This window comes from Lutra lutra, chromosome 11 (assembly GCF_902655055.1).
Source record: "Lutra lutra chromosome 11, mLutLut1.2, whole genome shotgun sequence".
Taxonomy (NCBI): domain Eukaryota; kingdom Metazoa; phylum Chordata; class Mammalia; order Carnivora; family Mustelidae; genus Lutra; species Lutra lutra.
In genome coordinates, this window is record NC_062288.1 from 102,947,517 (window position 1) to 102,966,299 (window position 18,783).

General features: G+C 59.8%; 3 protein-coding genes across 16 annotated transcripts in view; 1 reads left to right on the forward strand and 2 right to left on the reverse strand.

Moving 5' to 3' along the window:
* Positions 1–7: 7 nt before the first annotated feature.
* Positions 8–4,294, reverse strand: FASTK (Fas activated serine/threonine kinase). Of its 9 annotated transcripts, none has more exons than XM_047695900.1 (10): positions 4,115–4,293; positions 2,915–3,334; positions 2,243–2,422; positions 1,974–2,113; positions 1,230–1,491; positions 1,015–1,129; positions 712–803; positions 491–626; positions 304–418; positions 8–223 (listed from the first exon to the last, which is right to left on the reverse strand). In XM_047695900.1, the coding sequence occupies exons 1-10, from the start codon at positions 4,194–4,196 to the stop codon at positions 116–118; spliced, it is 1,650 nt and encodes a 549-aa protein (XP_047551856.1). In that variant the 5' UTR covers positions 4,197–4,293; the 3' UTR covers positions 8–115. The 9 variants fall into 9 exon arrangements, with proteins under 9 accessions (XP_047551856.1, XP_047551857.1, XP_047551855.1 ...); XM_047695901.1 differs by having other exon boundaries at positions 1,015–1,174; positions 1,278–1,491; positions 4,115–4,290; XM_047695899.1 differs by lacking the exon at positions 4,115–4,293 and adding an exon at positions 3,529–4,108 and having other exon boundaries at positions 1,278–1,491.
* A 288-nt stretch (positions 4,295–4,582) lies between these two features.
* Positions 4,583–7,018, reverse strand: TMUB1 (transmembrane and ubiquitin like domain containing 1). 3 transcript variants are annotated; one of them, XM_047695917.1, is made up of 3 exons: positions 6,914–7,018; positions 5,684–6,102; positions 4,583–5,395 (listed from the first exon to the last, which is right to left on the reverse strand). In XM_047695917.1, exons 2-3 carry the CDS (start codon positions 6,070–6,072, stop codon positions 5,044–5,046), a joined length of 741 nt encoding a protein of 246 aa, XP_047551873.1. In that variant the 5' UTR covers positions 6,073–6,102; positions 6,914–7,018; the 3' UTR covers positions 4,583–5,043. The 3 variants fall into 3 exon arrangements, with proteins under 3 accessions (XP_047551873.1, XP_047551875.1, XP_047551872.1); XM_047695919.1 differs by lacking the exon at positions 6,914–7,018 and adding an exon at positions 6,541–6,853; XM_047695916.1 differs by lacking the exon at positions 6,914–7,018 and having other exon boundaries at positions 5,684–6,852.
* A 3,235-nt stretch (positions 7,019–10,253) lies between these two features.
* AGAP3 (ArfGAP with GTPase domain, ankyrin repeat and PH domain 3) overlaps positions 10,254–18,783 on the forward strand; it is a 51,438-nt gene continuing 42,908 nt past the window's right edge. For all 4 annotated transcript variants that reach the window (XM_047695887.1, XM_047695888.1, XM_047695890.1 and 1 more), the window contains exon 1: positions 10,254–10,587. In XM_047695887.1, coding sequence (XP_047551843.1) covers positions 10,254–10,587 — 334 coding nt within the window. The remainder of the gene's footprint in view (positions 10,588–18,783) is intronic.

Genomic DNA, 18,783 nt, shown 5'->3' on the forward strand with positions numbered 1-18,783 from the left:
TGCGCGATGGGGAAGGAAAGGGACTTTAATGAGAAACCAAAATATAGAAAGCCAAAGTGCAAATTGTCCACCCCCCTATTGGGGGGGGTCATCCTGAGACCCATGTGCATGCCCCTCACCCCCCTTCAGGCCCCCAGCGGAGGCCCAAGGCCTGGAGCTTCTGCCTCAGGTAGCTCTTGAGCTGGGGCAGGCCTCTCTGTGACTCCAGTTCCTCGAAGGGTAGCTGCAGGAGAGGGGAGCAGCGGGTTACCCACATGGTCTGTGGGCTGGGCATAGGGGTGGCAGGATGGTGGGGAGTCTCACCGGCAGGAGCTGGTAGCCCAGCAGGCCCAGGTGCCGCTCCCGTAGGGCCCGGGAGCCCAGCAGCACTCGGCCGTCGCGGCAGAAATGCCAACGTTCCCGCAGCATGAGCACCACCCTGGAGGGGGCGGACGGCGGCTCAGGGGGGTGTCCACAGAGGCAGGGAGGCTCCCCCGCCCTCCTCCCTTACCTCTGGGCAGGGTCGTGGGTAGTGGACTGGGAGGCAGCCTGGCCCTGGGCACAGGACCTGGGAGGGTAGGGTAGGAAGGGGTCCTGGGTCCTCACGGGAAGCACAGCACCAGAGCTGCTGACACACAGCAGGAAGTCTGGAGGGGGGGGGGGAGAGAGAGGGCCACTGGCTTCCAGCCAAGGCTCTGTGTCCCGGCCAGCCACCTGCCCGCGGGAATTCACCTGTGCAGTAGCCTGGAGGCACGGTCAGGTCCTGTCGGTACTTCTCTTCCCCTAGCAGCTGGCGCAGCCCCTCTGCCACTATATCCTTGTGACTGAGTCGGGACAGGGAGCAAACACCAATAGGGAAAGGCTCAGGAGGCTGGACCCTGGGCAAATGTTTCTGATGTCCCAAGCACTGCCCCCTTCCCTTTTTCTTCCTAACTGCTAAGAGTGTGTCAGCATGGGTCAGCATCCCCCTGGTTCTTCTACTCTGTGTTTCCTGCAGGCTGGTCCCCTCCCTTCCCCCCCTGCTGCCCCATCCACCTGTACTTGCAGCGGGCACGGTCAGTGATGAGTGGCTGGGGGAAGATGGGCACTTGCTGCCTTCGGGGAAGGCGGGGACCCCGGTATCCCGGAAGCTCCAGCTCCACGGCCGTGTCTAGCAGGGAGAGGTAGCGCCGCACAATCAGGGCGTGAGGGGTGCCTGTGGGAAAGCAGGACTGAGGCTCGCGGGGTAGCAGACTCCCACCCCCAGTTACCCTGCCCACTGGCCGCCAGGGTCCCAGCCAGCCTTCCCGTCTGCGCACCGCTGATGTGGTTGATGAAACTTGGGGAAAAGACAAAGTGCAGAGCCCTGAGGGGCAGGCACCGCAGCTGGCACAGTGACATCAAGATGTTGACAGTAGCCAGGGGAGCCACCCCTGCTTCCCGAGCCAGGATCCTCTCAAGGCAAGGCATAAACTGCTGTTCCAGGGGCAAGTAGTTCAGCCGCCCAAAGGGCAGGACCAACTTCTGCACCACCTGTGGAGGAAGAGCAGCCCTTCACCCAGCACGAAACAGTTCTCCAAGATCCTTCACAAGCTGAACCTCAGGGAGGCCTGGCCTGCGAGCTTCTATTGTCTCTGTAAAGGCAGAACAATCCCTCTACCCCGACGTACACACCAGAAGTTCGACAGCATAATCAGTGTCTTGAGCCCCATGGGATTAATCAAACCAATGGAGACATCGCTGTGGGGTCTGGCCCCGAAGACTTAGGAGTGGGCTCAACGAAGCTAAGACAGCGCCGAGTGCGGAGAACTGCAGAGAACCAGGCATACACGCTGGGTGGGTGGACAAGCCAGGTGGGGGTGAGCAAAGACGAAACCCCAGGGTTGGGGGAGGGAACAGAGCACAGAGCCTGGCTGGTTGTCCACTGCAGGAGGCAGCCAGTCAAGCTGAACAGGGGCCGGGCCCGACACAGGAGGGCTAGGAGAGGAGCATGGCAGGGCGGGAGGCAATCCCACCTTGCTGCTGAGCTGGGCTTCCTGGACCACCAGGAAGTGGGCAATGGCCTCCAGAAGCTGGGGCTCCCGCAACCGGTGCCGGGCCAGGTGCTGGGCCAGGAGCACCATCACGTTGGGAGTCAGTTCCTCCGGCCTGGCCTCTGTGAAGAACACCCATCACGCTGGACCGCAGGCCAGTGCTCCACTAGATCCACTCAGCCCAGACACCACCACCTACTGCCTCCTGTCTTTAGCCCCTCCCACCACCTGCCCTCAGTACCCTCCAGCACCTGCCAGGCTGCGGATGAGATGCTGTCGGGGACGCCTCAGGAGACGAGGGCAGCTCAGAGCAGCTTCCAATCTTTGCCCGCCGCACAGGTCGGGTTGCAGAGTGGGAGGTGGCTTCGGAGGGAGGCGGAACCTTCTCTCCTGCTCCAGGGCACACATCAGGGGCCCATCTGACGGGAAGCCTGAGAGGGAGAAGGTCAGAGGAGGCAGCCCTGGTAACGGGGTGCTGCTCTGTTCCAGTCATGGGGTTCAGTTGCTGGATTCCCAACCTTTCGGGTCTCCGTGTTCTGGATGGAAGGGTTGCTATAGTGTGAGCAGAAGCACTGGAGAAACGTGAAATAGCACGTGACTGTGAGGTCTCAGAACAGTCTGTGGGGAAAGACCTTACACCAACACGGCAGTAAGCTCTCATCGTACGCCAACGGTGACAAACAGTGGTGGCTTTCTAGAGCACTGTGTTGGAAGGAATCAGGGCTGGCACCCCTAGCTAAGCTGGAACGAATGCTGCTGGACTCCTGCTGTCTGCTGTGGATACGGGGGAGCAGCACCGAGCCTGCCCGGCCATGCGCCATTCCTGGCAAAGCCCAAGAGGTGAATTCTGTCAGTGATCTTGGGTCTTCTATGGTCTTTCTCTATTCTTCCGTTAACACCCACCCCCCAGACGCCCTCCTCACCAAGTAAGACTGCAAGGTGCAGACACACGTGGACGGTGTGAGGATCAAAGGAGGGGCAGTTTCGGATGATGAGTTGACTCAAGTCCTGCAGTGTGGCCTGCTCCACGGGAGGGGGTCGTGGCTGGGACCCCAAGAGCTGACCCAGACGACGAAGTGCCACAGGGTAGTGATGGGCGCGCACCTTGGTGGGGTTCTGGCCCAGCCAACGCAGCAGCTCCCCAGGGCTCCTCGCCTGTTCCAGAAGCCGCTGTAGCCCCTGCACAGGGCCTGCATGGAGGCCTCCTCCAGGAGGCCGGTCCCCCCACTTGCTGGGCCCCAGACAGCAGGGCTGTACTGGCGGGAGCAGCAGCAGGCCAGACAGCCGAGCAGCAGAGGCCTGGGCAGAGAGCAGGACTCGAAGCATGGAGTTGGGTGGAGACCCTGAGGGGCAGCCCAGAAAAGGGGGTGAGGTTTTCTCCAAAGAGGAGAAAAACCGGCTATCTACTGACCTCACTGCCCATTCAGGGGGCCCTGGGGTCAGAGCAACCCACTCATGTTCACCCTTCCATGTGGCTGCTCTCGTCTTCTTCCCCACCCCGCCCCTCTCTGCCTCCTTCCATCCTTTGAAACAGCACCTTCGGTGTAGTCAGCACAGGGATATTTACAAAGCAAGTCCACATGCACTACGTATCTCCTCTGATGCTCCATACGCGCCTCCGAGGTGGCAGGCAGGGCTGGCACTACCTCGATTTCACAGGTGGAGAAACCAAGGCCCAGAGAGGAAAAGGGGTTAAGCCCGAGGTCACGGATCGGGTTAGTGGTCGTGCCCAGCCTGGAGCCCAGCTTGCCCCGTCGATACGCCCTCCCGACCACCTCCCCCTCTCGCAGGAGGCGGCAGCGGCAAGGAGGGTGGAACGCGGGCTCGGCGGCCGGGCGGTCCTGGGTTCCATGCTGGGCGCTCCCACTTACCAGCTGCATGACCTTGGACAAGTGGCTTCGTCTCTCTGCCCAAGCCTCCTCGCCCGTGAAACGAGAACGCAGCGCCCACCTCGCAGGGCGCCCGTGGAGCCCGAGCGCGCAGCTTTGCAATGGCGCGGAGTCGGTGGTGTCAGGGGCCCCCACACCCACCCCGGCCCAGCAACGCCAGGAGACCGTGGTCACGGTCGCCAACACCAACTCCCGCCGCCCTCCCGCAGCCCGCCCCATAGGCGCCACCCCTACATGGCTCCCCAGGCCCCGCGCAGGTCGTTCCCTCAGTCGGTCTCGGGGCCCGGGAGCCGGGCTCCCCCCGCGGCCTCCTCATCGGCAGGCCACCGAGTCCGCCATCTTCCCAGCAACCCCCGGACCGCGGTCCGGACGCCAATCGCGGCTCAGTCCCGGACCAGCACAGACGTGGCTCCCGTCAGGCCCCGCGTGCCCCTGCGTCGCACGCTCCACCCCCCACTTCCGGGAAGCTGCGCGCGCCGAGCCGGGGCGGGGCGGTGCCAGAGGCGGAGGCGGAGGGGCGGAGCCAAAGGGCCAGGTCGCTGAGGCAAGAGCGAAGGGAGAGCGGAAGCCGGCGGCGGGTGGTATGATGTTGGGATCCCCGGGGAGGGCCCAGTCTGGGTCCTTTACTCCTTTCCTCCCAGAGGGCAAGGGGTCCCTGCTCAACACCCCCACGGGGCCACACACCCGGACACACACCAGGAGTGAAAACTTCACAGTCATTTAATCCACATGTTCCACACAGTCCCTCTGCCCTCCCAGCTCCCCTTCCCCAGCGCCCCGCAGTCCTTAGATCCTCAAATCAGCCCAAGGAGCTATTAGGGACTAGAGGTGGCTGGGTCCTTGGGCAGAATTCTAAGAAGGGCCCAGGGGTGTAGCCCGGCTCTGCCCCGGGCCAAGGCAGTGACAGCAGCTACCTGACCCAGAGGAGCTGACTGTCAGCGGGGGCTGAGGGCCAGCAGCCCCAGCAGGTGGCCCAGAGGCATGGAGGTCACAAGGGGGGACCTCAGCCGACTCCCGGAGCGCTCTGCTGCGCAGGGCTGGGCTCCAGGGTAGTGGGAAGAGGCAGGCCGGAGAGGTGGGCCTGGGTAGACAACAGCGCCCACTGTGTCGTGGGGAGCAAGGTCCAGAGGGGCCAGCAACGCTTCCGAGAGCCCGTGGAGGCACTACGGGCGGTACATGGCAAAGGCCAGGAGACTGAGGAGCAGGGTGAAGCCCGCCAGACCCAGAGTGGCGGTCAGGGGAAAGAAGGGCCGGTACTGGATCTGGCAGTACCAGAGGAGCAACAGAAGCAGCAGCAGCAGGGGCAGCAGCAGGCTGCCGATTTCCAGCCCGGAGGGGCCTGGCTCTGACCCCGGTGGGCAAGGGGGGTGTGGGGGACCGACGCGTGTGGACACGTGGCAGTGGAGAACGCAGTTGGGCGGGAGGTGAAGGCTGCCCAGGGTCTGGGTGTCGTCTCCTAGCAGCTGCCCTTGGTAGATGAGTCGCACCTGCTGTTCCCGGCCGGGAAACTGGGTCCTGAGGAGAGAGGGACCTGGGTAAGAGAGCAGGCCTCAGGCAATCCTGGTCCCTTGCCCAGACCAACACTCCACCCCTCACCTTTGCCTCCACCCAGCACTCAGGTGGTGGCCTCTATGGGGGTCCCCTCCTGCTATAAGGGGAATGATAGTGTGTGACGTGGGGACCTCAGTTCCTTCGTCTGCAGAAGGAGCGGGAAGTCTCAGATCTCTCTGATGGCCCTTCTGGGTCTGTAATGACTCCCACCCCAATCTTTAGAATTTCTTTCCTGTCCTCATCCCAGCTTACCTTTTCAGGGAGCCAATGGTATCGTGGGGCCAGGCCCTGGCCACCTGCTCTGAATCGTTGAGGAATTTCAGCCGCAGCACGAGGGGCTCCTGGGGGGAGTCCTGCGATGGCGACGTCGCTGAGAGCCCAACGCCAGGCTCTGGCTGTGCAGCCTGACCTCTGTGTCTCAAGCTGGGGGTCTCGGTTCCTGGAGCCTCCCCTCTGATGCTGCCGGTGACCGCCATGGCTTCACTGGGCTGTGCTGCTGCTGGAGTCCCCGACGGCTGGGGCAGTGGGTCGGCACCCTCCGCGGTGTGTGTTGAGACCCAGGCGAGAGCCAGCACCAGAAGGCAGGCAAGCACCGCGAAAAGGACGGTCACCTCATCACCCACCCCTTCAATCAAGGCCATGGCACCTGCCTTGCCTGCCACCTTACTGAGCTGGAGAGGTACAAAGAACCCATGAGGGGCTGGCTCGCTGGCCAACTTAACTCCAACAGGCTCCTGCCCCCACTCCACCAAACTCTCCCAGTCCTTATTCCTCTGTCCCATTACCCACACTCCACCCTAGGGCACATACTGTTCTGAAACCCGGCTGTCCCAAAGTTCCCTCCAGTGCCCCTTCCCATAACCAAATCCCAAGTCCTACCTTTTTGTAACCTGAGTTCTAGGTCCTAACCATCTCCCCAATTCATTCAAACCCTATCCCAATGTAAGGGCCTTGATCTTCTAAGCAACTTCTCCCCTAAATTCAACCCTCAGCAAACTTCACCCCAAAGCTTATCTACTCCTCCATCATTAAAGTTTCTGCAAGGGGGGAAGAAAATGTGGTTCTATGTCCCCCACCTCCACCCCCGTTATCATTTAACCAAACCGCACCCGCGGCAGGGGACTGCTTCCCAAGGCTTCCCCACACCATACGTCAATCTCCGCCCTCCGGCAATTCGGAGCTTCCGAGAGCTGCCATCCCCCACCGGACTTGGCCCCTCGAGTCTACTCAAGCCCCACCCCGCGGCGGCCGGACTCGGCGCCTCCTCTGGAAGCCTCTCCAAACCCAGTCCGCAAGCGGACCCGAGATCCCGCCCGGGAATCCGAGACTTGGCCCTCCCCACCCCCAACTCTTCCATCACCCCTCCCATCTTCCCGCCCCCCGGAGCCACGGGAGGGCACGGGCGAACCCCGGGCGGGGCGAGGGGGAGCCAGCTGGGGCCCGGGGCGGTGGGGTGGGCGCGGTCACCGCGCGGGGACTCACCGCCCGGCTCCGCCAGCTCCATAGCGGACCCTCGGGCACTTCCGGGCGGGAGGCGCAGAGGTCGCGGACACCTGAAGGCACCCCCCTCCTTCCCGGCCGTCGCCTCCCGGAGCATTGTGGGACTTGTAGTCCTGCGCCGTGCGCATTTCCCGCCCTCTGCCTTGCTGACCCACATGCCGGGATCCGCAGGCTAGTCGTGGGGACCGCAAGTCGTTGAGTAGCCGCGGGGGCGGGCTTAAGGGTTGTGCCATTCTCCTGAGGTCCGGGCAACGGGAAGACCCGCCACCTCCCCCGCTGGCATCCAGGGCATCTGTCACTCTAAAAACCGACGTCAGTGAGAACACGTCAGAGCACCCGTGTTTCCAGATGCAGGCTCTGGGGCGCTCAGGTGACCCCTACCGTGGTCTGTCGTTATGTCAGAGTGGACGCCAAAAGGCACTGTGGGCCCCTTAAATTGACTCTTTGACTCAGAGCCCGGTACCCATGGGCTGTCCCATCAGGTTGGCTGAGGACATTCATGGCCGGGGCTGGCCACAGTAGCTTGGGCTGCCCTGTCTCCTTGGTCCCTTCCTCCACACCGCCCCGTAAGACTATGCGAGAAGCACAGACCTTGGAACCTGGCACAAATGCTGATCTCTTATCCCGTGTTTATTAACTGTGTGACCTTGGGGGCACATGAAATCTCTTTGATTCATAATTGCTTTGTTCCTAAAACATAGTTCATAAGGAAATTGTAAGGAAGAAATTAAGCGTTTTATTAAACAAGTATGGAAACTGTGTAAGGGAGCCATTACACACTAGGTATTTGTTTGCCTAGTATTACATGAGTACCTAGTTACCCAGTATTACACCAATACTCTGGGCTTGGAAACTACATTCTTAGTGTGTTACTGTGTAGAGGACTTGGATCCGCAGCCTGGCTGGGGCCAGCTAATTTCTATGGCTTTTTCCTTCCTTCCTCTGGGCCACAGAGATCTCATGTGCTGGGTTTTATAGGCCAGTCCTGGGGAAAAGCCACGTACCCTAGTGTTTCCACAGTTCATGCTTACTCGTCCGAGCAGGTACCCCAAGTGGGAACAGGTACTGCCTTGGGAAAGTCAGTTTAGATGTATAACATGCAGATCTAATTTCTCTCTAGTTCTTTCCCTCCTATTCATTCGTTTATTCTAGAAACATTTATTAAATCTATACTATATGTCAGGCACTGTGCAAGACGCTGGGAATACGATGGTGAATCACACAGGTGAACTTGTCCCTGCCCTCACATGGCTCATATGATGATAGGCGAGAGACATGTAGACAAGCCCACTGGGCCTAACACAGATCTGTGCTGGCTGTTGGCGCAACACATAGGAAAAGCTCTTTACCCTCAGCATTTCTCCTGGGAGCTACCTGGTGCAAATTCTTGCTGTCGGTTCTAGTTAAGCATCTAAAAGAGATGTTTGCTGTGGCTTTCAGAATTACACAGCGTCAGAGCTAGGTGTTCTGCTCAATCACTGTATTTTGCAGATGAAGCACTGAGAAGGTAAAGGACATCAGTAAGGTCCAACATGTAGATACAGCCTGAATCTCTTAGGAGCTAGGGAAGCCCCAGGTGTTGAATAGCTCACATCTGGTTCTTTTTCTTTTTCTTTTCTTTTTTTAAATAAGATTCCACTCATTTATTTGACAGAAAGAGACACCGCGAGAGAGGGAACGCAAGCAGGGGGAATGGAAGAGAGAGAAGCAGACTTCCCGCTGAGCAGGGAGCCTGTTGCAGGGCTCTATCCCAGGACCCCAGGATCATGACCTGAGCCAAAGGCCGATGCCCAACGACTGAGCCATCCAGGCGCCCCTGGCTCTTTCGATGGTACAAGACACTTGGGTGACTGCATTGGTACCGGGGGCAGAGTTGTGTGAGTAGCCAGATGGGGGCAACTCTTTGCTGGGAAAAGATTCAGCTTGGGTTGGGAAATGAAAGTATGTATAAAAAGCCTGACATATGTCAATTGTGTCAGAGGACATCTGGGCACAGTCCTGGGAGGCTGACTGGCTGGGACCAGGGCCCTGCACACACCCTCTCTTAGAGGCATTTTTGCAAAGGTTGAGGATGACCCCTGACTAGCAGGACCGCAGACAGCTTTGGCAATTGCAATGCAGAGAAACGGAAACATGGAAGGGAGCTCCCTGGCCCCTCCAGGAGTGAACAAAAACACAAGATGGTCAAGGGGTTGAGGACAAATAAGAGAGCCATGCAGGCTCTGGTGAATCTTTTGAATGGGGCGAGTGGGGGAAGAAGGGATCCTTTTGGATTCCTCTCTCTTGTGTGCCCATGTACCAGCTGGTCCGGGGCCCGGCAGACAGTAAACCATCCAAGTTCCAAAGGGGAATCTTGTAGGAGAAGCCTGAAGATGAGCGAGGGTCTGTTGTTTAAAGCGCCATTTCCAAGGGCCTTGCTGATGAAGCTCTCAAGAAGTGGAAATAGAAGCTGGGGACCCAGATTTCCAGGGTCTGAGCTGCAGCCCGCAGTGGAGAGACCCGGAGACCATCAGAGAGAGAACCCCGGGGACAAGGTGGTCTCCAGGGATGATCACGGGCGGAAACAGGGGAGCCTGTGCAGTCCTAAAGGCAGGACCCCCTAAGTGCGGCGCAGCTGTGCCTGGGCTGGCGGCCCTTCTCTGCCTGTCCGCCGCGTTCATCAGTTCCCTCAGGCGCAAGGCACTGCTCGGGCACTGGCAAAGATCGGACACCCCACCCAGACCAGAGCAGGGAGGCGAAAGAGACAGCCGGGGCCGGGAGGAGGCCAGAGCAGCTGTCCACTTGGAGCCGGTGGCCCTCAAGGCGGGTGTGGGTGGGGGCTGGAGAGCAGGCGGAAGGGCCAAGGCTGGGTGGGAGGGGCCCGGAGCCGGGGCTGGAGAGCGCGGCTTGTGGGGTGGAGGCTGCAGAGCCAGCGAGCGAGCGAGGGGCGGGGGCGCTGGGGCCGGCGCGCAGGAGGGGCGGGGGCGGCGGGGAGGGGGGCTCGGGCTGCGTGTGCCGGAGCTGGCGGGGGCGGCGGTGCGTGCGCATGACGCGGGGGGAGGGCCCGGGCCGCGCGCTCCCGGTCCCGTTGTTGTTGCCGCTGGAGGCTTCTCCGAGGCAGCGGGATCGCGGCGCCGAGAAGCGCCCTGCAACGGCGGCCACAGCGTGCGCGGCGGCGCCTCCCGGCCTCGGCCCCCGGCCTCCAGCCTCATGCGCTAGCCCCGCGCCGCCGGCTCCGTAGTCCCGGCCCCGCCAGCCCCGCGCGCCCGCCCGCCACCGCCGCCGCCGCAGCGCCGCCCCGGGCCCCGGCCGGGCCCGCCTCGGGCCCCGCGGCTCCAGAGCCATGAACTTCCAGGCGGGCGGGGGGCAGAGCCCGCAGCAGCAGCCGAGCCTGGCGGCGCCGGGGGGCGGCGGCGGCGGCGGCGGCGGCGGCGCGGGGGGCGGCGGGCAGTTCGGCGGCGCGGGGCCGGGGGCCGGGGGCGGCGGAGGCCCCTCGCAGCAGCTGGCCGGCGGGCCCCCCCAGCAGTTCGCGCTCTCCAACTCGGCAGCCATCCGGGCCGAGATCCAACGCTTCGAATCCGTGCATCCCAATATCTACGCCATCTACGACCTGATCGAGCGCATCGAGGACTTGGCGCTGCAGAACCAGATCCGGGAGCACGTCATCTCCATCGAGGGTGAGCGGAGCCGGGGTCTGCGGGAGATGGGGCGCGGTGGCCCGGCTCGGCCACGCTCTCCCCGTCTGGGGTCCTCGCGCCTGAGATCCCGGCCACGCGGTGTGCTGATAGCCGGCGCTACAGAGCGGTCGTCCAGGCTTCGCTGTATCTCGTCCGGGGACACCGGGGCTCGGGGCCGGTCCCGTGCCAGGCGACACGTATTCGGCTCATAGTGCTCTAGGGCGCGAGGGTGGTGTCGCTCCCGGGACAGGTGCGCTCAGAGCCGCAGAGGTCCGGGGGGTTGGGGCCAGAGCTGCCAGGCCTGGCGAGGGAAGGTGGGCGCAGCGGAGGGCCTCGGCGGGCGGGGAGGTGGGGCCGCTGTCCCGGCCCTGCCCCGCGGCGGGGCGGGGGATCGAGCCTCCCGTTAGTGGATGGCAGCCTTCCCGGGCCCAGCGCCTGCGGGCCCCGGAGGGTGGCGCTCGCCGCGGCGCCCTTTTCCGAAGCACACCCCCTACGCTGCCGCTGCCAGGCGGGCGCAGGCCGGGCCTGGCGTGGGGCTCCGGCGGCGCGACCGCGTGGGAAGCGCCGGCCAGTACATCCGCGCCTTCGCCGGGTCCCACGCGCACCCGGGAACCGCTCGGGAGGCGGGCGCGGGACTGCGGGGAGCTGACCGACCTCCATGGACATGGTTCGGGCGTCAAATGCCTGAACCCCGGGCTACTGCCCTGCTCAGCGCTCCTTTCTCTAGGCTCTTGGGCCCAGGACTTTGGCTGCCAAGGGGGGCAGAGGAAGTGGGTGCACGCTGCTGGCACATATCCTGCACCCCTAATGTGGTGGGGACCCGCAGCACCCACGGACAGCCTGGTGGCACCGTGACCTTTGAGAGCCCAAGGGGCAGACGGGCCTCACCCTGGGTCACCTGCTTCCTGTCTGGCTCCATTTGGAGGAGGACTGCCCACTGGCAGGTGGTGGGTTCCGGTATAGTGGAAATGCAGGGGAAACTGCAGGGGTTTTTGGGTGATGACATGGAGTTGTGGGCAGGGGCCGGTCCACTTCTTGGGCCTCACAGTTAGGGCCACGTTCTCATCTTCTTCTTTGAGGCTCTGGGGGCTCCCTCACCTGAACATTCCTGTTCTGCTTTTGGAGGTCCCGCTAGCCGGGGAAGGAGCATTCAGTATTTGGGGAGTAGAGGACCCCATTTAGAGCTCTCGGAACGTTCCAGTCTGACTTCCTCTGTCCTTTCCCCAGTCCTCTCTTACCTCTTTCCTCTCAAGGCTGAGTTTGCTGTGAACTAATTAGGTGACAGGAAAAACTCATTAACATGGATCTGAGTAAATGGCCTGAATCACCGTTGCAGCTGGGGACCAGGAGATGGCATTGTGCGAGCCCAGGGCCCCAAAGAGAGGAGACCGGATTTTTCTCCTAGATCTGAAGGGGGTGGGGCAGGGAGAGTGGCCATTCCTTGTGGCTTCACTGCCCTTCCGAGGAAGCAAAAGTTCCCCATCGGCTCTGAGATACCCCCAGTTCCTTTTGTTGAAGAGAGTTGGTGGGATAGTCACAGAAGGGACAGGGACAGAGGGAAGAAAGACTTCTGTTGCAGAGCACTCCCCCCACCCCCAGCAGGGAGGGGCAGGAATCAGCTGGATTCCCATCCAGCTTCAACTTCCTTAACTCTGACCTGTGACCGCCCCGCCCCCCCCAACACACACCCCAGTTCAGGGGGCCTCTGGCTGGGCATCTTCTGTGACATGAAGGCCACGGTTCCCGGGATGTGCTGAGTTTTCATCCCAGTCTTGAATTCAACATGACAGGCAGAATTTCCCCTCTTAGAGCCCTCCCCCGTGACCAACTTCCCTATTGCGGTTTGGAACCTCATGTTCTGTCTGCTTAGCCTGGAAGCTTGGTATCACCATCGTGAATCCTGGGACCCAATGTCTCATTGTCACCAGGCCCAGCTGCTCCTCACACATCCGTTCTCAGCTCTCCTGATCCCTGCTTCCCTGCTCTTTCTTGGCAGGGCCTCCCACCTCTTTCTTCCTGCTTCTCCCTTTTCTCCCAGCCTCTCTCCTAGAATCCATCTTTAGGGCCCACCTAACCCCTGCTTCCCTACTTTTGTCACCCAGCTCTAGGCAGGCAGCAAAAAAAAAAAAAAAAACAAAAAAACCCAACCCAGAAAACTCCTTCTCCAGTTTCTCCCTATAGCCTTCCTGTAGCAGAGCCTCTTCTTGGGGGAGAGAGGAGAATAGCTTCTTGGGCGTGTTTCCCTCCTCTCTGTGAACCTGACTGAGCCCCCCTGCCAGGGCCCAGTGGACCTGGGTCCGTGTGTTACATAACACATCTGTAGCCAGGGGAGGCCCGTCTGTGTTTATGAGGGCCGAGCCTCTTAGCGGGAAGGGATGACATTTTCCTGGTGTATAATAAGCTTCCGCCTCACTCCGGTAATACTTCGGTGAAGGATTTATTTGTCCCAGCTCTGAAGGTGACCTGGGAGACGCAGTCAGAATCCATTTGGGACCGAGGGAACATGATGGCACCTTGCCGTCCTATCTTCTCCCTGCTTCCTTCCGTCACCTCTAACCCTGTGACCAGGGCGGGAGGAAGCAGAGGAACATTCAGCTGTCCTGTTTCAGGACAGGGTTTGAGGTGGGACAGGACTGTTTCTGAAATGTTCCCTTTCCACCAAAGGCCAAGGAAGGAGAAAAGGTGCTCATCCTGTAGTTCTACGGAATAAAAGAAGTGTAACCAGGAGGTGGGGTAGAGGGATAGAAGACTGAACCGCGGGCAGGGCCTCCAAGCCAGTCTCACGTCCCTGGGTGGGGAAACTGAGGCTTGGAGAAAGGAGGGATCATGCGGGGCCTCAGGTGGCAGTCTGCGGGGAAGGGAACCCTTCACACTTGCTTGGGTCTCCTGGCTATGTCCTAGAAAGAGGGCTGCAGAGGAGCTGGGCCTCGGGCCAGTTGGGGGACAGCCTGGGCACGTGGGACCTGCAGACACCGGGGCCAAGTGAGCCAGGAGCCAGGATGAGTTGTTGGGAGGAGCAGCCTCGGGGTCCCAGAGTCTGAGCAGGGGTGGGCCCTGCAGGCCCAGGGGCAGGCCCAGGAAGTGCGCTGTGGCCTCCGGTGCTGTGTGGCTGCTCCTTGGGCAGGAACTGGGTTTGGTCAGCTGGTAACTTGTTACTGTCCCCTTTGTTTTCCTCTCAAGATGTTTTTTCTAAACAATGGAGTGCCTCTGCGCATTCCAACGGCTGTGGTCACCCTTTGAAGGCTTCCTTAGGCTCTGCTGGCCGGTGGCCAAGATGTGGGGCTCTGTTAACTCCCTGGGATCGAGGGAGGTCAGCAGGTGCAGGTTTTCCTGGTGGGTTCAAGCCAAGGCTAGAGAGGGATCGTGCCCCTGAGCTGTGGGCAGGGTGTGCTGGGTAGGGCTTGGAGGGAGTGGGCAGAGGGTGCCCGCCTCAGCAGCGAGTCTCCCTTGCAGGCCTGCCTGGGGCTCGAGTTCGTCCCGCTTCCTCCGTGTCCAGTGACGAGACCCTGGCAGCGCCCTCGGAATGCTGTGACACAGGTGGAGAGCAGTTGCGGCCGTTTCGGAGACAGGGAAGCTCTCTTCTGGTCTCCGTTGCCCTTCTGCCTCTCCCTCGGGGTAGCTTGTGCCCAGCCCGGTGGTAACACCCACTTGGGGGACTTGCCGAAGTACACGTTTCTGGTGCCGCCCGCAAGCGATCTGATTCAGTAGGTTTGAGATGGGGGCCCAGGGATCTGAGTTTGTTACTTACCCGGGCGTGCGGGTAATTAGTTAGCTGCGGGAATGAGTGTCTGGTGGGGGCCCAGAGGCTTAAGTAGGACTTGGCACGGAAGCGCTCTAGGAATTTTGAAAAGGAGGGTATCTGTGTGGGTGCTAGTGGCCGGGGAAAGCCACATTTGTTCCAGATACATTTATTTAGTTCCTACTGTGTGGCCCATTTGCATGGAGCGCAGTGGAAGGCAGGGAGGAGGCAGAGGAGGGGGCCACACGGCACTCTGGACCGCAGGCTGAACGGAGCAGCCCGGAGAAGGTGCTAGAGTGGGGTCTGTATGTGGTGGGAATAAAGCCCAGATTTTAAGAAAACCAGGGTCCTCCAGACCCCTTTCTTCAGGGTCGCAGGAGAGGAATGGAAAGACCGCCTCCTCGGGCTGTAGAACTTGAGGCAGAGAGGTGGCTCACTCTGCCCGCTTCTATGCTGTCCTCTGTCACTGAGCTGCTGCTCTCTGCCTGGAGGAAGACCCCTACAAAGAAGACCCCCTACAAAGAAGACCCCCTACAAAGAAGACAGTTGTGATTCCTAAGCATCCTGTAGCTCGGCCTACTGACTTTCCTCTACCTTTTCTTTCTCAGTTGAATGTGTACGCCAGGCATGGGGCTCCCGGGGCAGAGCAGCCTTGCAGTGGCAGCAGGGGAGGGAGAGAGTACGGTGGGGTGTTCAAGGAACAGCAGGCTGGTCTGCACGCCTGGGGCACAGAGTCCGGGGGGACAGGGCAGAGGACCATGGTTGGGGAGTTTTTCATGCTTTGTCCTGTGTTGATTTATTTACACCCCACCATGTTCCAGGAGAGCACTTAAGGCAGTACAGAATCCTGCAGGAGCTGGGCGGGTGCGTGAGGGTTGAGGCAGGAGCATTAGGGCAGGTGCAGTGGAGAGCAGGCTTTTGAGGCTGCGGGGGGGGGGGGGGGGGGGGGGGGGGGGGGGCTGAGCAGCAGAGGGAGCAGCGGCCTCTAGGGGAGCAGGTGGGAGGGGGAGCCGATCCGCAAGTCCGTAGTGTCCACACTGCCTTTGCACGTGAGCCTACCCTATGAGCTGGCAGGGAGTCCGTGACCTCGGAACCTCAGGAGTGGAGGGGGCAAAGCTATCCTTCTGGAAAAGCAGGCTTAGGAGAGTGGAGGCCTGGGGGCGGGGAGGGGGGCAGATGTGGGGCCGTGAGAACTCCCGTGTCCTTGTTCGGCATCACCGGAACCCCCAGCCGGAGACCTTTGGCTCACCTTCTCTTTTTAATATGCAGGTAACTTGAAATTGGTTTAACCGGAATTGCTTTCCTTCTGACCCCTCGCTGACTTGCAGGCCGAGGGGTAAAGGGAAGGTGATTTCAGGATATGGGGCTGAGCTGTAGGGTGATGGAACTAGGAGAGGGCGGACTGGAGCACCTGATCGAGGATGTACGCATTGGCTGGTCCCGCGTCCCATGGCTTAGCGTTGTCTGCCTGCCTGCTGGACGTTGTCATAAGGCCTTTGCAACACGTGGCAGGTCTCTTTCTAGGTGTGCAGGTCTCTTCCCTATTTTGCAAAGCCTGGGCCTTAGATTGAGTAGCTTGGAGCAGCGGGAGCTGGTTTTCCAGCTGCACAGCCGGTGCCTCCCCTGTGGACGTGGACGGACAGATGGGTGGACACACGGATGGATGAGCTTTGCTGGTCGGACCGGATGCCCATCAGACGCCCTAAGGTGTCTCTCAGGGAAGCCTTTGGACCTTCAGTTCAACCTGTGGATGCTTAGAATACAACTTAAAGAGAACTTAGGGGGACGAAGTTCTTTCCTGCTGTAATCTTCTGATGCCTTGAGTCCCCAGTCAGATGGTGGCTCAGGGACGGCTCTCTCCCCTCCCTGAGCAGCATAGAATATACTTAAAACATTTAAATAGATGTGGAAATGGCAAAAGTAATGCATGCTTCTGACAGCAGATTCAGATGGAGAAGGAAGCAGAAGGAATGTGCCCAGAGGTGCGTGCCGCTGGCTGCCCAGTCCGGGTCTGTGTTCGGCCGTCGCTTATCTGCTGCCAGCGACTCTGTGACTGATTTGCTGTCATTGGCATTTCCTGGCAAAGGCGGGATTTTGGTGGAAAACACCCTGCAGGGAGAACGGGAGGCCCTGCGTCCATCTCATCTGGTAGCACCCTGTGGGGGAATTGGGAGACCGGGGTTCTTGTTCCTGCCAGGCTGCGACTGGCAGGTCACCGGGTGCTTGACCTGTCTTCTTTTTATTATTATTTTTAAAAATATATTTTATTTATTTATTTGATAGAGGTCACAAGTAGGCAGAGAGGCAGGCAGAGAGAGAGAGAGAAGGAAACAGGCTCGCTGCTGAGCAGAGAGCCCAATGCGGGGCTCGATCCCAGGACCCTGAGATCATGACCTGAGCCGAAAGCAGAGGCTTTAACCCACTGAGCCACCCAGGCGCCCTGACCCGTCTTCTTTCGAGACTTGCATTCTCTTGTATCTGTGCAGCTTGCCGTGACTCCGCACACGGGCCTTGGACCACCTCAGTCTTGGTTCTCTGGCATCGGCTGCAGCCTGTCTGCCATGCAGGCTCCCAGCAGTGGTCTGGGCTGAGCCTGACTTCCTGCACGCTGCCCTTGACTGGCGCTTCCTGGCTCCCCTTAGGGAGCTGGTGATTGCAGAGCTCCTCTGGGTGAGATCTGGGCATTTGGGAGACACAGGGGTAAATAACAGAACCTCCCCACAGGGTGGTGCCCCATAAGGCTTGCCGAAGGTATGCCTGGAGGGGCTCATGGCCGGACCTGGCGTGGAGCGAGCACACAGTGAGCGCCTGCCACTGTTTTAAAAGGCTGCAGGGGTCCCTGGGTGGCTCAGTGGGCTAAGCGTCTGCCTTCAGCTCAGGTCATGATCCTGGGGTCCCCGGGATTGAGCCCCGCGTCAGGCTCCCTACTCAGCGGGGCGAGGAGTCTGCTTCTCCCTCTGCTGCATGCACTATCTCTGTCAAATAAAGAAATAAAATATTTTTAAAAAAATGCACAAAAAAATAAAAGGCTGCAGGGTGCCTTTTAAAGACACTTTTTTTGTTTTTTTAATTTTTTTTTTTTTAAGATTTTATTTATGTATTTGACACAGAGAGAGAAAGAGATCACAAGTAGGCGGAGAGGCAGGCAGAGAGAGGGAGACGGGGAAGCGCAGAGAGCCTGACTCGGGACTCGATCCAAGGACCCTGAGATCATGACTGGAGCCAAAGGCAGAGACTTAACCCACGGAGCCACCCAGGTGCCTCTTTTTCCTTGTAGTTTTATTTTGTTTTGGTTTGATGACTAATGATAGTCAACATTAAAATGATTTTGGTCATTTGCATTTTTTAAAATCCTGTTCATGTCTTTTATTCATTTTCCTTTTGGTTTGTTATTCTTTTCCTAAAGCATGTAAGATAGTTTTAATCTCTTAATGTGAATTTTAACCATCTGTTGGAGGGAAGCCATGGCCTGGGGCCCTCAGGCAGTGCTGGGTTTGGGGGGGCCTCAGACCCCCAGTGGAGCTGACCAGGCTGACCTCTGGGCACCAAGAAGCGCGACACCATGACACGTGATTTCGGAGGGATATGTCTGAGCTATTTTTTGTGCTTGTTTACGGTGGGTGTGTTTCTTTCTCTTTCTTGTCTGTCGGCACCCCCCCTTGCCACTGTTGGTGTGCCCACCTACGCCACTTTCTCTTTTGCCTTTTAATTTGATGTTTTGATGGCTTGCAAACCCAGAGCCCCAGCTTGGAGAATGGGATTCGGGCCGGTCCCGGCCCCTCAGGGTATGTGTGTCTGTGTGCACAGTGGGGCGGGTGAGGCTGAGAGATCGGGGAACCCCCACTCGGGGCTCACCCCGCTCCCTCTGCTACCTGCTGCCTCCCAGCAAGGGGCCAGTGGCCTTCTGTGCCCTGAGGATTTTTGGTGAATCAGGCCCTATATGAAGGCTCTGGAGCCTTTGGTGCGAAGAACTGTGAAGCTTTGGTGCCTTTTAGTTGTTCCCAAGCACTCCTCTGCTTGATGATGGCTTATAGACTATTCTAGACTGCTTTGCATTGGGTGATGTGGTGGAGCGAATGCTGGGTGTCCTTCCTCGTCTGTCGGGGTGGTGGTTACGGAACCTGGTTCTGGGATCGCGCTGCCTAGATTCGAATTCCAGACTTAACAGTCGGCGGCTGTGCGACCTGAGGTGAGTCCCTGAATCGCCCTGTGTCTTGGCTTCTGTGTTGCCAAAACGAGGTGAGCAAGCGCCCGTTCCCTCATGCAGGTGTGAGAATGAAGCTGGTGGGTGCACGTGGAGCTTTTAGGTGGTTGTCATTCCCTCGGAAGTGCTTGTCCTGTGCTGGGTCCTGGCCCGTCCCCCATATGCCGGGTGATGGTTGCCACCTTCGCAGGGTGGGCGTGGGGACTGAGGGCACGAGAGTGCGTGTACCTTGCACAGTCCCCGTGGCCTGCGG

Excerpts from the sequence above, each read along its gene's own strand:
- FASTK (XM_047695897.1), bottom strand. The coding sequence starts at position 4,099 with ATGGGGCGGGCTGCGGGAGGGCGGCGGGAGTTGGTGTTGGCGACCGTG. Across the intron at positions 2,114-2,242 it reads TCTCATCCGCAGCCTGGCAG|AGGCCAGGCCGGAGGAACTG; the intron begins GTGCTGGAGGGT and ends TGTTCTTCACAG. Across the intron at positions 627-711 it reads GCCTCCAGGCTACTGCACAG|ACTTCCTGCTGTGTGTCAGC; the intron begins GTGAATTCCCGC and ends CCCCCCCTCCAG.
- TMUB1 (XM_047695916.1), bottom strand. The coding sequence starts at position 6,213 with ATGGGACAGAGGAATAAGGACTGGGAGAGTTTGGTGGAGTGGGGGCAG. Across the intron at positions 5,396-5,683 it reads ACCATTGGCTCCCTGAAAAG|GACCCAGTTTCCCGGCCGGG; the intron begins GTAAGCTGGGAT and ends CTCTCTCCTCAG.